Below are 14,249 nucleotides of genomic sequence, written 5' to 3'. Positions count from 1 at the left end.
GCCGTAGATCCTTCTCGTGCCGGGTAAAAGATACACCGGCACGGCCGACAACTGGGTAAGGTCGTGGTCCAATCTAGAGTGCTTGGGTGGGCGGACAACTAGGTAGGGACACGTCCATTCCGACTGCGCCGCCTATTGGTCAATAGTGGCCATGTCGGATGCCAGAGACGGGTCAAATATATCGGGCTCACTACCGGTTGAACCTAAGGCGGTCTTGGTGTTAGGGTAACCTACAACCAGCTTAGCTCTCATACCAAGTCTTGTGACACCACGATAGAGGGTCGACGCACGCACGTCCCCAGGATAAGACCGGACGCACGCCAAAGACATGATACAGCAATACCAGGCAAAAATGGCTTTATTATATAATGGAGTATTACAATGTTGTTGCTTACAACAATATTACATAACTCCAAGGTTAACTAAATGGCAGTAGAGGTCTTGATTCAGCGGTAACGATGTCTCTGGCTTGGCTCCGTAACTCGCAGGACTGGCTGGGTCACGATCTAGCACGACGAATCTTCTCCTGGAACTGGCCACGTGCAAGGTCAGGTGAGTACTTTGAATGTACTCGCAAGACAACCAAATACATAGCATCCAAACAAGCAGATAACAAAGCAAGCCCTATGCTATATAAGAATTATTCTAAGCATGGCATGGAATTAACATGAAAACAACATAACATGAATCAAGCATGTAATCTACCTAACTAGCATGGCAAAGATCACAACAAGTGCTTAAATTACTTACTGTTACCGAATGTCAACTTACTCTCTTCTGGGTTATCCCACAACCCTCGATATACTCGAAATACAACCTGAACGAATCCAAATCCCATCCAAATCATATGGTCATCTGACCACTCATCATATAGCCATCTCTTGACTAACATATCATGTTCCCGACATCCTCTAATGTTCACACAAGATGAGTTCTTCCCGACATCCTTTGGCGCATTGTGCTCGTGGTCACCGCGTGGCCACGACGTTTCCACGCCCTGCTCGATGCCAAACCATATATAGAGCCTTCTCCATACCTCTCTGAGCTGACCTGACCCCTCAAGCACGACACTGGAGCTCTGGGGTGACTGAACCAAAGTCAAATAGTCTCCAACAACAAGGTGTTTGTGTTGTGGTGTGGCCACCACAGTGCACCTCTTGGCATGATCTTTGGCTTAGGTTGACCACTCACTAAGGTCACTATCCTGGCAAATTTTTAGCTCAAATGAGCATACCTAACTAGCACTTCCTTTGTAACTTGGCAATCTGGCCAGAAATGAAGAAGATGATGCTGGGGTCAACTGGCTATATGAAAATGGTTCAAATTTGGTGGAGACCAATTATTTAGGCATATGAAGTCACTGTAAAAATTTCATACCATTTGCATAAGTAGAAATGGTACTTCCTTCACAGTGCTCCAATCTGGGCAGAAACTTAGATAATTTACTGAGGAAGATTGGCTAGAGGGAATGGGCTCAATTTTGGTGTAAAATGGTAATTTATAATAATGAAATACCGTGCAAAATTTCATACCAAGGGAATCAAGTAATCAAGCACTTCCTTTGCAAACAAGAACTTTGGACAGAATTTGCAAAGGGATGTTGTGCTCAACTTTTGAATTGGGGAACTTGATATTTTGATGAAAATGATGAATATATGGATATGAGAAGCTCCACAAATTATTTGGGATTTTTCATAGCTACCAGAATGGTAGTTCCTTTGGAAAGGCCCCAAAAGGCAATATTGGCTTTAAATAGGAAAAAGGCAATTTTCCCCACTTAGTAATGGACAATATTTTATGAGAGCTCCATATGATCACAAAGAATATCTCCACGAGTTTTCATGACCTTGGGAGATCGATAGATATATTCTTGGATTTAATTCTTCAGAAAGGCAGAAACAGGAATTAACTCTAGATGAGAAATATGGCATATAACTTGGCAATATTTTTGCACATCTATGGTTTACGAGGGAAGAATGATCTCTGGGAAATTTTGGAGGATTAACAGAGCAAGGGAAATGATGGCTCCTTTGTAAACACAAAGGCAGGATTCCCAGTTCCAATATTTCGGAGCTAGGGTTTGAAAGAGGTTCGGGGTTTACTCAACAAGGGCATGCTGGCACAATGACATGGGAAAAACACTGATAGGTTGAGGGTAGCCTTGGACTCACCTGGTCAATTGCCAAAATCCAGTAGAAAAATTTGGGATGAGAAGAAGAAGAAGAAGAAACGAGAGAGGGAAGGGAGAGGACAAGATACGGAAACCGGACCGCAACTTGTAATTTTGTTTCCCGCGAATCAATCCAAATTCTTGTTTGTTTGCGTCTAGCCCGGCCCGACCTGTCTCTCTCTCTTATATTTCTTGTTTGTTTGTTTGTTTGACGACCATCAACAAAATCCAAAATCTTGTTTCTCTGACCACCATCAACAAATTCTTCTACTCCGACCTGGTGTGGATGTCAAGCGGAGTATTCCCGAGTCCCGACGCTCTTATATTTCTTTACGGAGGAAGATCTAAATGCTTTCATGTTTCTTTATCAAGGGAGCACATTTTACATGGGGGTTGGGGCGAGATTCGCCTACCCACAATCTTCTTTCCAAAATTCATTTTGGTCGTCCTACTCAATAATACTCTTTACGAGTTTTTGTTGTACCCGCTCCGAGTGGTCAAGACGAGGGGTCGGGTGACGGTGGTGAAGGCGATCAACCTTTGCGGCCATGGCGGTCGTGGCGTGGAACTCCGATGGGAGGCAGGCTCGGCAAACTAGTGCTCGTCATCATCACAAGATGACAAGTGGAAGGCATTGTTGGTTTTTTATGGCCCCTATTCGCCCCCAAGAGCACGGACTACCGCCTCCCCGAACATGGTAAGTGCCAAGGAATCCATCTGTCCTCCTTCTTTAATTTCAGATCTTGTTATTTCGTCGGCCACTAGGATCTCAATGCCTTAATTTTGATAGTCTGACATGCTGAAATTGGCGTTACATGTTAGGGTTTGGATTTGGGTCTACTTTGACCCTTTCTTTTCAGGGCTAACAATTCAATACTCCCGAATGGGGAACTGATGTGTTTCATATACATTGTGCACGTTGACATGGACACTATTTCTTTATTATGTTGGTGCATGGGGAATTCTTCATGGGCCCCACGGAAGTATGTCATACTTGTGCATACAAGTGTATTTGGATTAATCATCGCGTGGATATAATCTAATAGAGGAAATAATTTATGTGCATACAAGTGTATTTGGATTAATCATCGCGTGGATATAATCTAATAGAGGAAATAATTTATGAGAGTAAGGGAAAAGATGAAGGTGTATTATTGTATATATGCCTAGCCTTCAAGTCAATACGAATGTTTGGGAGAGACAAATGAAGAGAACACCATAATGTTGTTACTTGCTGCAAAGACCAAAGACCAAAGACGTGAACATGTGTCGGTATCATAGCTAAGGGGTCTCTCATGATGACAGTCCGCGACCTGGTGGGGCTAGGATAAACACCAGCTTAGCTAGTTTCGACCCGGGACATTCTGGACGGCCTATGATGGTGTGCATGGCGGTTCTACAAAACATGGCGCACAAGGAAAGAAGACGGAGTCATTCAGAATTCTACATCCTTGGACGTACCCAACCTAGTTGTATAAACCTTAGGACCCCCGGTGTGCTATATAAACCAAGGGTCGGGCTCGTCATGGAATAGAACATCGTACTTTAGAGTGTCTCCATATTTTGTACCGTGTATACACCCCCAACACAATAAATCACAAGCAAGATGTAGGGTATTATCTTCACTTGAGATCCCGAACCTGTGTAAATCCATGATGATCATGAACCCGCATAAAACCCGTCCGTGTCACCATCGCGCCAGGTAGCCTAGCTTAGGATACCCTATTAAGGGATCTGCCCGGATTTAGCTTCGATAGTGGTGGCCCATGTAGGTCCCGGTAGGTGAACGTAATGGTTCGATGGGAATTCGCATCAACGCTCAAATCGGTTCTAGCATGGCCTTATTGTAGGGGCAGATGTTTGTCTCCGGCGTTGCCACTTTCGTCGCATGGGTACCCACCATGCCGACATCAAGCTTATTGGATTTCTCTTGTTTGGCGCTAAAATCCTCCAATGCTTGTTGTTGCACCAGAAAGTATACATATGAATTCTGGAGGGACTTCCTCGGTCCTTCAACTTATTGTCGTGGCACAACTAATCGATGTCTTTCAACTTGTAGTTGAGACTCAAGAAGCCGAACTGAGTCAGGCAACGAGTTTGAAGAGCGTGTGCCAATGGTAGTGGCCAGTAACTCCAACCAGGACCGGTCATGAGGGGGCGGCCGCCCTAGGCCCAGGATGCCAAGGGGCCCCAATCTGGGTGTTGTTTTGTACTAGACTGGCCCAAAGTATCACTACATACTAGTTTGCCAAGCAACCATATCGAGATTTGGTTTTTTATCATCTATGTTGAGATCTTCTGCTAATAAAAGGAAACAACACGATGAGATCACTCGTTCTTTCCAAGAAAAAAGGAACCGCGCGACCAAGTATCAACTGCAACATTTAATCTTTAGGGTTCCTCTATGCGCTGCACTGTCTTATGGAGAGGCGGAGAATATAATCATCGGTGGCAGCGTTAGGAATTGAGGGGTTGGAAAAACCAGGTAATCTGCGCCATGCTTATTTCCTAGATCAATGATCTAAGGTGTTCTTCTTTGCTGATTGGGCGTAGGCTATAGTCCTAACCTTGCTAATTCTAGCTAATAGAATTTTGTGTTGTAGTCATGTTCAACATCTAGGTGTAACCCCTCGAGCTGGTACCAATTCACATTCCCAAATGAACTCCAATTTAATCAAATAGGTCTAGTTCCAATGAAGAGTTGTACTTTTAGATATATTATAGAAAGCCTACCAATCTGTCTCACCTGACAAGATAAAAAGAAAAGTCACAATTCCTAGCAACATCCTAGTATCTTATGATTTCAATTCAAGTTACCTTGTAAACTCTATGTGACCCGGATGTGTGAGGCCAAATGTTTGACTCAGCTGAATTTTCTTTCATCTTGTAGCATTATGAGATTAATAACCTCACAAATATTATTTGAAAATGCTCTATCAAGAAGTTCGTGAAAACTTGCCATGCTACTGTTTCTTCATCAGTTGGACAAACATTTGGTTGATCTTTACGCTTGTACCTTAATGGGCATATTAAGGGCCCCATTTTCTAACTCGCCCACGACCCCCGAAATCTCAGGACTGGTCGTGACTCCAACACTAAATGAAGACTTTGGGGTTGTCTCACTATTTGATTTGACGACTCTCTTTAGAACTTAAAGCATGTGGTTAGATCACAAGAGTATGTTATCATGAATACCTCTACGATCTTCTTTTGGTTCAGAAAAAATTCATAAAAAGTTTCAAGTCAAGTGGGCTTCGTTTGATACTGAAACCTGAAAAAGTGGAAAAAATGCACAAAACAACAACTGACACTGGGCACTGGGTCAATAGTTTAGTGTTCAAAAATAATATAAATCGATAGATAAGTGCCTAAAAAGTGTTCTAAAATGATAACATAATAGCATGAAACAATAAAAAATTATAGATACGTTGGAGACGTATCAGACGGTAAGAACACCGACTTCAAAAATTTCAAAAAATATATTCTGTTGGTTTTGGTATTTTAGAAAAATTCCAAAAATAAAAAGGAGTCCGTGGGACCCATGAGGGAGGCACAAGCCAACATGACGCGTCCACCCCCTCAACGCGCCCTGATGGCTTGTCGGGCCCTCGTGTGCCTACCGGACTCCGTTTTCTTCTCGAGCACGTATTCTGACCTAGAAAAATTTATTATATATATTACCGTATGCTTTGACCACCACGTCGCGAGTTTCTCCCCTCTTCTTGTTTCGTGCTATTTTTTTGGCAGATCTAAAAATATGTCAACACATGATTCAAATGGAGAGAGCTATGTGTCTCACTATGTTGCAGATCCAAAGATCTTTGGGAACATCTATCCCTACCTATGGTCCATAGATGAGGAGGAGGATGTTGATTGAGAGGAAACGAAATATGCCGGTTCAGATGAAAATGAAGTTCTTAAGCCTCAGCCTGGAAATATGCACATGAAATTCAAGAAGTCAAGCCTCCCAAATGGAGTAAACAAATCTAAGATCCAATTTATACCGTCCCTTTTTTGCAGGAAAGCAAGGTGACACTATGCAAAAAGATATTGAAGCTTGAGCAAAAAAAAAAAAACGTTGTCTTGAGAGAGAAAAAATTTATCCTCAAACATAAGCTGAAGAAGAAGAATGACGCTGCATCATCACCACCATCAACCAAGAGGGACACCTGAGTACATGGGTATGGGCACCACCCTTAGCTTGTGGGAGGTGCCCGGTATCGTATCACCATCACCTTTACCATTACTATCTAACTTAGTTCGATCCTTAGCTATTTCGTGATTCAAAGAAATAAAATTTCAAATTTGCTTTGCTTAGAATATTTGCTTTGAGATCTATCTATACTGCATTGGTTATACAAAACCCAGACAACACAAAATTGAATAATTCAACCATATGCATATTTCTTACTTCCTTTACACACATGGAAGAGTGACAAACAGAGAGATGATAGATACAATATAAACTGTAAGTCCGTAACAATAAATATAATACATCACATGAATGAGAAGCCAGAAATTGCTAGTTAGCTACCTACTTACCACCTAATCCTCCTTGATTTCCCTGTCTACAACCAATAATAATCTCGGTACGACCACGGCCAAATAAATAAATACCCAGCTACAAGCAAGCAAACAACACTCTCATCGACTCCACACTACTTGAAGAAGATGCCTTTCTTCCTTCCTTTGCTCTTCTCAACAGCCTGCACACACCAAAAACATGTCACATTAACTCCCAAGTGCATCCACTCGACGTACCACACGCACACACAAATCAAAGCACGGTACATGACACGAAACATGGCACGCACCTTCATTCTAAAGAGCCGCAGAATCAGCACGATGCTATCCCGTGACCTGCAGAGTGTGTCTCTCTCATCACTTGACCATTAACACACGCGTATAACATATAAGAGAGTGTTGACTTGGTATCGAAACTCAAACTCACGGGGAGTTTTCTCCAGGCTTGAGATTGTACTCGGCACCGTCAGCAGACTGGATCGAAAACTCGGTAGGATGCCCATAAGGGATATTGATCTGCAAATAAATGCAGTACAACATTACTTCTCAGATCTCTATACTGAAAATGCTTCTCAGATCTGTATGCTGAAAAGGCAACGCAGTCTAAACTTAAGTTAATCATTCGAGAACCCACAACCACAAGTATGGTCATGTATAAGGAAAGCTAGGAAATAATTACTATCCCCAGCCACACACAAGGAAGTGTTCGGTTTAGTGCGGCCTGACCTCCTAATCTGGCCAGTCACTTTTGTTACATTCAGGAAACCTACTAAACACATGGAATTTTACCAAAGTACTTTCTGTGGAATAGTATGATGATTTAAATTCCATGCAGACAATGCAAATACTTGGTTATCTTACAGCTGTAGCAGAGTATAACCAGAAGGTAGAGAGTAATTTGAAGGGAATTGGTTTTTTGGAAGGAAACATACGGCTGTAGCTTGCTGGAACTTCTCTGTGATAACGACACCACGCTGTCCATTACACTTGATGCTGTAGCCTTCCCTCTTTATGGCCAATACCGCAGGTTCCCACATATCTATAAATCTAACCTGCATGCTCAAGTTTTTCGATGGTTACATGACATAAAAAAGGTGCAGCGAGTTTTGGCAAGCCTGTAACAGAGAAACGAAGGCATACAGGTAGTAGAACTTCATACGACACATGCCCAACGGAAAGAATTTTCTTGATGAGCTCCTTCATTTCTGGATCTGCGCGGATAATGATTCTGTACTCAGCAATATGGTTCTTCTAATATTTTCTGTTGTTGACTTGTTCTACTTAAGAACAACCAGCACAGAACCAACATTATTTTAGGAATTCTTAGGGGGGCACTAAGCTCATATACTTCATCAACTACAACATAACAGGCATGCAAAAGTTTCTGCCATCTACCAAAGATACAAATATCTTCTCAACAAACTCACCACATGTAATTTTTCTCTGCTCATTAGCATAAACCTTCACAATCTCCCCCTACAAAACAAAAGAGATGAAGAAATGCTTCAGATATAGTTATATATTACGAGTGTCCTACGGAAAGTTACGACGGTCAACACTTTCATAGTTTCCAAACAAACAACTATGCCTGGGTGCCTTACTAATTTAGCAACGGATACTGAGACTAATCCATACCGAGGGCATATAGTATATGATTCTCAAACTATAGAATCTGCTCTGTGAACAAAACCAGATCAAGCTATTGGTTCTCCACTTATGAATATCAGACAAGAGGATTTACCTTTCTTTTCCGGTCATCTAGAGGTTGGACCTCTATGGCTAGTAAAGAGTCCACATCATCAGCAGTAACTAAATATGTGGGCTGTTTTGCACCTACACCAGGCAACGGTAATTTTTGTTTCCCTTTTGTTGTAGTATACACAAAAATAAAATACAACAACAGCTTCCTTGCAGCAGGTGAAAACATAATACCTTCTATGTAATTCACCGATCCATCTTCCAAATGGCGTACCCACTGCATGCACAATTATTTTTGCAAACATTTAAATTGTAGCAAACTAACAACAAGCTCAAAAAAGAAAGGAATTTGATAGAATGTCAGAGCATGTTGAACCACAACTATAAACCGCACCTCAAAATTACAACTCGTGGTCCCGTTGATGGAATACCCACTTGCTTGAAGTTCTTTTCCAGGAAAAGCTTCACCTGTGATTCTTAGCCCATCTATGGCTGGCAGTGGGTCATCCTCTGCAACTGCATATTCATGAAAATAATGTTTACCATCAGGGCAGAAGAAATAAGGAGAATGAAATTGCATAAATCACAATTATCTAACACCTTCAGAGAAAGAAGTGCTAGGCTCCTCAAGGACAGTAGGAAGATAAGGGTAAGGCAAGTTGCCATCGTCAGGGCCAGATGCCAAGCTAGGTCCGCCTTCAGGACCCCACTCTGCAGGAGGTTCTTGTGAAGCTTGGGTTTCAGCTCCCTCCAGGTTTTCTGATGCGTCACTCCTAACAAGGTTTGTGAATGATGGGTTTTGATCCTCAGATTCAAAGCTAAATCGTACAGCACGAGAATCACGCTCAGTTCCTTGTGCTGAAACATCCTTGGTAATTTGGTTGCTGCATAAACACGAGAAGAAAGACCCAGTAAGACAACCAACTTTGCCATGCTCTGTAGCTGAAAAATACAAAACTAACAAAATGTGATCATAAAAGATAGATATGTCAGCAAAAGGGGAGCATGAATTACAGATGATACAGATAAAGAGTGCTATAAAAAGCTAGGGAAGTTGTCATGCTGAGCTCTTAATAGAACAGTAATAACCTGCTTGGAGGAGAGGCCCTTCCACTTCCAGCATTGCCATGCTCTGTATTTGTCGCGGCAGCCTCGGCTGGGATGACCTGTCGGTTGTCATTTGCCAGTAAATCCCAATCCCGTCTAGCTCGAACGGGAGAAGAAATTGGAGATTGTACATGAGAATATGGTTGCTGGGGCACAATGGCAAGGCTGGGTTGGCTCTGCAAATGTGAAAAGTTAGAATATCCATCCACCCAAAGAGTAAAGGACAAAGCAGTGTGGAGTCATACAGAAGCCACCAATGCATTTCCAGGAGGAGGTGACTGCGCAGGACCACTTGTATTATTTGAAGATTCGGCACGCCAAGGAGTAATCTGGTACTGTGATTCCTTCAGTTTCTCCTGCACCATCCAAGTTTGCACACAAGGCAACTTCAAAGTTCTGTGAGAGAAAATCATCACTAAGCTCTGAAGCATAACAATCCCACTACTGGCCAGGAGGTAGGTCCATATAAGCTACTGTCTTAACTCTCAAGAGCAAACTCCAACCAAAGCTCATTGTGACTCACCTCAGAAATAATGAGTTTCTCTTGCAAATGCGTAAACAAAACCTACAAAAAAAAGGCAGTCTTAATAGAAAGTTATGTAATACAGGCCCAGGTTCAACAAAGCAAGGAGCAAAAGGAGCCGTATATAGTGGCAATAAACAAAAGAGAATGTAAAGTAAAGTTAGCTCATAGCTTTATACTCCCTCCGGTATCCGAACCGGTCGACAGGGCCGGGGAAAAATATCGTGCAGACCGATATGTAAGTCCAGAAAAGTAAACCCCTTCCCTGCCTGGCCATCCCGCATTTACCCTTGTAGACACATGCGCACAAGAGTGAAATTCGAGGCGGAACATTATTAAGGAGCTTAAATTGACGCGGTGCGCTCTGCCTTGGTTACCAGAGATTTTTTGGCCGGCCCTCTAAACCGGCCAGTTGAAAGCATTCCGTTAAGAGGTTTGGTTGGAGCAGGCAGTCCTTTTTCTCTTAAGCCAAGCACAAACCTCTAAGTTAGAAATCGTAGGTGTTTGTTGTCTGTTAAATAATCTGTATAGCCTACATCACATCACATAGAATCCCTATTGAGAAGATAGTTGGCTCTCTCTTACTACACCTAAATTTCATTACTAACTACCTGATCAATGGCTCCACGTCGTACGAGCTTATTTGGTGAAAATTGGAATTTAATCAAGTCCAAAATAAGCAAAATGTCGGCACACATATGGTAACTGAAAAGGGGTACATACCTTGAGATTGCCAACAATTGATTGAGCATCATGAACAGAAGGCTGCAGGTTATATTCTGACAGAATAGGCAATAAAGAAGATACGAAAGTTGATCTCTCTTGATGTGCTGCCTGTAGATTACAAAAGGTACATTTCAGCATTACATCACCAAACTAAACAAAGAACAATTCAAGAAGATAAGGGGACTCATAAGTCATAACACCATATAAAATAAGCTTCTAATAGAAATGGCTAATAGAGCAAGAGACTAACGCCCCAGTTTTCCTATTCTCTGGGTGGTTCCAGTGTTACTGGCCGGTTTTATAATAATTTATTTGACTACGTCCTGGCAACATAGGTTCCAGTATTACTCTGTATATACACGGAGGTCATGAAAGTCACCTACACTTATTTGGAGCTTTGTGGAGCAGAGATGAAGTTCAGTTTTATTTTATAAATGCTTCATTTCACACAGGAAAACTAGCTCTATCAGAAACAAATGCCTCCAAATGGTTCTAGACGTACAGTAAGGTTGAATCAAGCACATCAGTGCAACATCAGTTCAGTACTGAAAAGAAATATTAACTGCCTCTCTGAATTTTAAGAGAAAGTATAACAGCGACGAAAGTTACCTGCAATGCGTATGTCAGACGGATGTTCTCTTCGATGATGTCTTGCCTATAAGATAAAGCTTTTGATGCAGCATCAACCAAATCTTGTTGCTGCTGATCAAATGCCTGAGAACAATGTGTCATGGAATTAGCTACAAGATGGTATTTTAACCTGATAAGATTAAGACATTTACCATTCGCATATATGCAATGCGCTTTTCCAGAACATGTTTCTCATTAAGTATTTTGGCTTCCTATCAAGAAGCACGAGAAATCAGAGCGAGCAAAAACCACAGGAAGTGGAAGGGATAAACAAGGTAACAACTGTTTTGTATGCACGGTACCTTCACCGAGTAGTCAGCAAGATGCCTTCTTAAGTGTGCAATCTCTTCTTCATGTTCTTTAACCTTAACAAGGAGATCCTGTGCAAGGAACTAGATTTATGAGGACCACCGGATGACATACGCGCGCGCGCGGCAGTACGGGCCAGGCGAGTTATATGTGTACCTGCTTCCAGATGATGTTTGAGGTCATCTCCATACCTTGCCCAGCTAAGTTGAGCCTGGAATCGTACTCTCCTTCTTTGCGGTGCCTGAAAGGAAAGGCTCTTTTCCGTAACAAAGCTGTTTCAGGCAAAAAGATGCATACATACTGATACAGTGATGGAAAACGTTTTTGTTATTTTTTTTAAGTGGCGCTAAACACGTTGTGGCAGTACCTAGTCGGCGAGAGGGAACGCGACGACGGTGTAGAGAAGTGAGATCGCACGCCAGCCTCGGCAGCGATGTGCTCCCCTGACGGCTTTCGGGACATGCCACCGGGCTGGTCTCCATCCAGGTACTCCCGATTGTGATGGCCAGGCAGAGTGGGTTGAGAAGAAGCCGGCAGGGAAGAAGAGTTGCGGAGCAACCTTTGGTCATCCGACGACATGTTATTCCCGTCCGAGTTTCCGTAGGGCTCGACGGCACGGTCCTGATCCAGGCCGCCTGAAGAAGTTTGGTTTGCGGCCTCTGACCTCTGGCAGCAGCAGATAAAAAAGTTAGTGTCTCTGTGTGGACATGGGAAGAAAATGTAGGCATTGATTTCATTGTGTAAGGTGAAGTTGGTAAAATCTGGTCTTATATAAGTGAATAAAAGAGGGGAAGCGTTGGTTGATTGGTTATATGGGGGGCAGTGTTGAGCGTCAATAATAATAAGGTAAGGTGGCGAATACTAGCAGAGGACCATGTATGTAGTAGCGCTAGCTAGTGAGTGGTGTATGAAACAGAACAGAACAGAACAGAACAGAACAAAAGAAAAGAAAAGAAAAAGAAGAGAGTAATGCGGAGGTGAGAGATTGGTTGGATGGATGTGTTTACGATGATGTTGAGCTCTGTGGTCTTGCGCATCAGCTCTTCCTTGAGGCGGCTGTTCTCCTCCAGCTGCGTGAGTGAGTGAGTGAGTAGTAATGGAAGGAGGGGGATAAATAGAATGGAAACGGTGAGAGAGAGGACCTGACCTGGTGTCGGATTGTTGCCTCGGCGTCCTCGACGGCGCGCATGACCTGGAAGAGGTTGCTGGTGCCGTCGGCGTCGGCGTCCGAGTCGAGCCTCCGGGCCAGCAGGTCGTCGGCGTCGGCCATGCCCCTGGCTGGATTGGAGATGCGGGGGGGCGAGATGTGGGTGGGGGGAGGCGAATGAAACCCTAGGAGATGCGGTGGCCTCCTCCAGTGGCTGCGCTGCGTGGGATTGGGGATGGATTCGCTCCCCGTCTCGTCTCGTCTCGTCGAGTGGTTCCGTGATTCGAATGAAACGAGACACACACACAAGGAGGAAAGGAAAGGGAAGAATGATGCCTCACTCACTCACACCGCACCGCATACCTGGCCAAACGGGCCGGCCCGCCTGAGCCCAATTAATATACGGGTCGTGCCGTGTCGGCCCGCGTGCCCGGGTCCAGGCCCAAACACGACACGTTGCCTAGTCGGGTCGGCCCGCGGCACGCTAATCTTCCGTCACTGCAAAAACTCCCGTGCGGCCGTGCCTCACGAAGAAACCCTGAAAAAACTCCCGCCCCCTTCCTTCCGCCCGCCAGCTAGCCGCCTCGAGCGCAGCGCTCCTGCCCCGCTCCCTCGAGCACCGCGTCGGCCCCAAATCTCCCGCGTGCCCCGCTCCCTCAAACAAATCTCCCGCGCCCGCCCCCCTCAAATCTCCCGAGTCCCGCGCGGCCGCGTCTCCCACCCGCCACGCCTGACTCGCTCGCTCTCGCGCCTCCTAATCGTGTCGTGCCGGGCTGGCACGCGGGCTGGGGGTGGCGGCCCGGGCACGGCCCATGGCGTGCTCGTGCCTGGCCCGGGCACGATTAGGCCGGGCCCGTCTCTGTTGGGGAACGTCGCCTGGGAAACAAAAAATTTCCTACGCGCACGAAGACCTATCATGGTCATGTCCATCTACGAGAGGGGATGAGTGATCTACGTACCCTTGTAGATCGTACAGCAGAAGCGTTAAGAAACGCGGTTGATGTAGTGGAACGTCCTCACGTCCCTCGATCCGCCCCGCGAACCGTCCCGCGATCAGTCCCACGATCTAGTGCCGAACGGACGGCACCTCCGCGTTCAGCACACGTACAGCTCGACGATGATCTCGGCCTTCTTGATCCAGCAAGAGAGACGAAGAGGTAGATGAGTTCTCCGGCAGGGTGGCGGCGCTCCGGAGGTTGGTGGTGATCCAATCTCAGCATGGCTCTACCCGAGCTCCGCAGAAACGCGATCTAGAGGTAAAACCGTGGAGATATGTGGTCGGGCTGCCGTGGCAAAGTTGTCTCAAATCAGCCCTAAAACCTCCGTATATATAGGGGGAAGAGGGGGAGCCTTGCCTTGGGGTCCAAGGACCCCCAAGGGGTTCGGCCGAGCCAAGGGGGGAGTCCTCCCCTTCC

General features: G+C 44.7%; 1 protein-coding gene across 3 annotated transcripts; it reads right to left on the bottom strand.

The window, feature by feature from the left end:
- Positions 1 to 6,549: 6,549 nt before the first annotated feature.
- On the bottom strand, positions 6,550 to 13,134 carry LOC123415192. Of its 3 annotated transcripts, none has more exons than XM_045107342.1 (21): positions 12,835 to 13,134; positions 12,695 to 12,757; positions 12,055 to 12,353; positions 11,844 to 11,943; positions 11,681 to 11,758; positions 11,531 to 11,590; positions 11,358 to 11,462; positions 10,746 to 10,856; positions 10,023 to 10,064; positions 9,745 to 9,855; positions 9,482 to 9,675; positions 8,993 to 9,276; positions 8,787 to 8,908; positions 8,627 to 8,669; positions 8,436 to 8,527; positions 8,122 to 8,170; positions 7,835 to 7,905; positions 7,627 to 7,746; positions 7,122 to 7,210; positions 6,985 to 7,030; positions 6,550 to 6,876 (listed from the first exon to the last, which is right to left on the bottom strand). In XM_045107342.1, the coding sequence occupies exons 1-21, from the start codon at positions 12,955 to 12,957 to the stop codon at positions 6,829 to 6,831; spliced, it is 2,250 nt and encodes a 749-aa protein (XP_044963277.1). In that variant the 5' UTR covers positions 12,958 to 13,134; the 3' UTR covers positions 6,550 to 6,828. The 3 variants fall into 3 exon arrangements, with proteins under 3 accessions (XP_044963277.1, XP_044964070.1, XP_044964744.1); XM_045108135.1 differs by having other exon boundaries at positions 8,787 to 8,902; XM_045108809.1 differs by having other exon boundaries at positions 11,844 to 11,928.
- Between the last annotated feature and the right edge of the window lie 1,115 nt (positions 13,135 to 14,249).

The sequence above is a fragment of the Hordeum vulgare genome, chromosome 1H (assembly GCF_904849725.1).
Source record: "Hordeum vulgare subsp. vulgare chromosome 1H, MorexV3_pseudomolecules_assembly, whole genome shotgun sequence".
NCBI lineage: Eukaryota > Viridiplantae > Streptophyta > Magnoliopsida > Poales > Poaceae > Hordeum > Hordeum vulgare.
The sequence above is the reverse complement of the archived record's forward strand: the minus strand, read 5'-3'. Positions and strand labels throughout refer to the sequence as shown.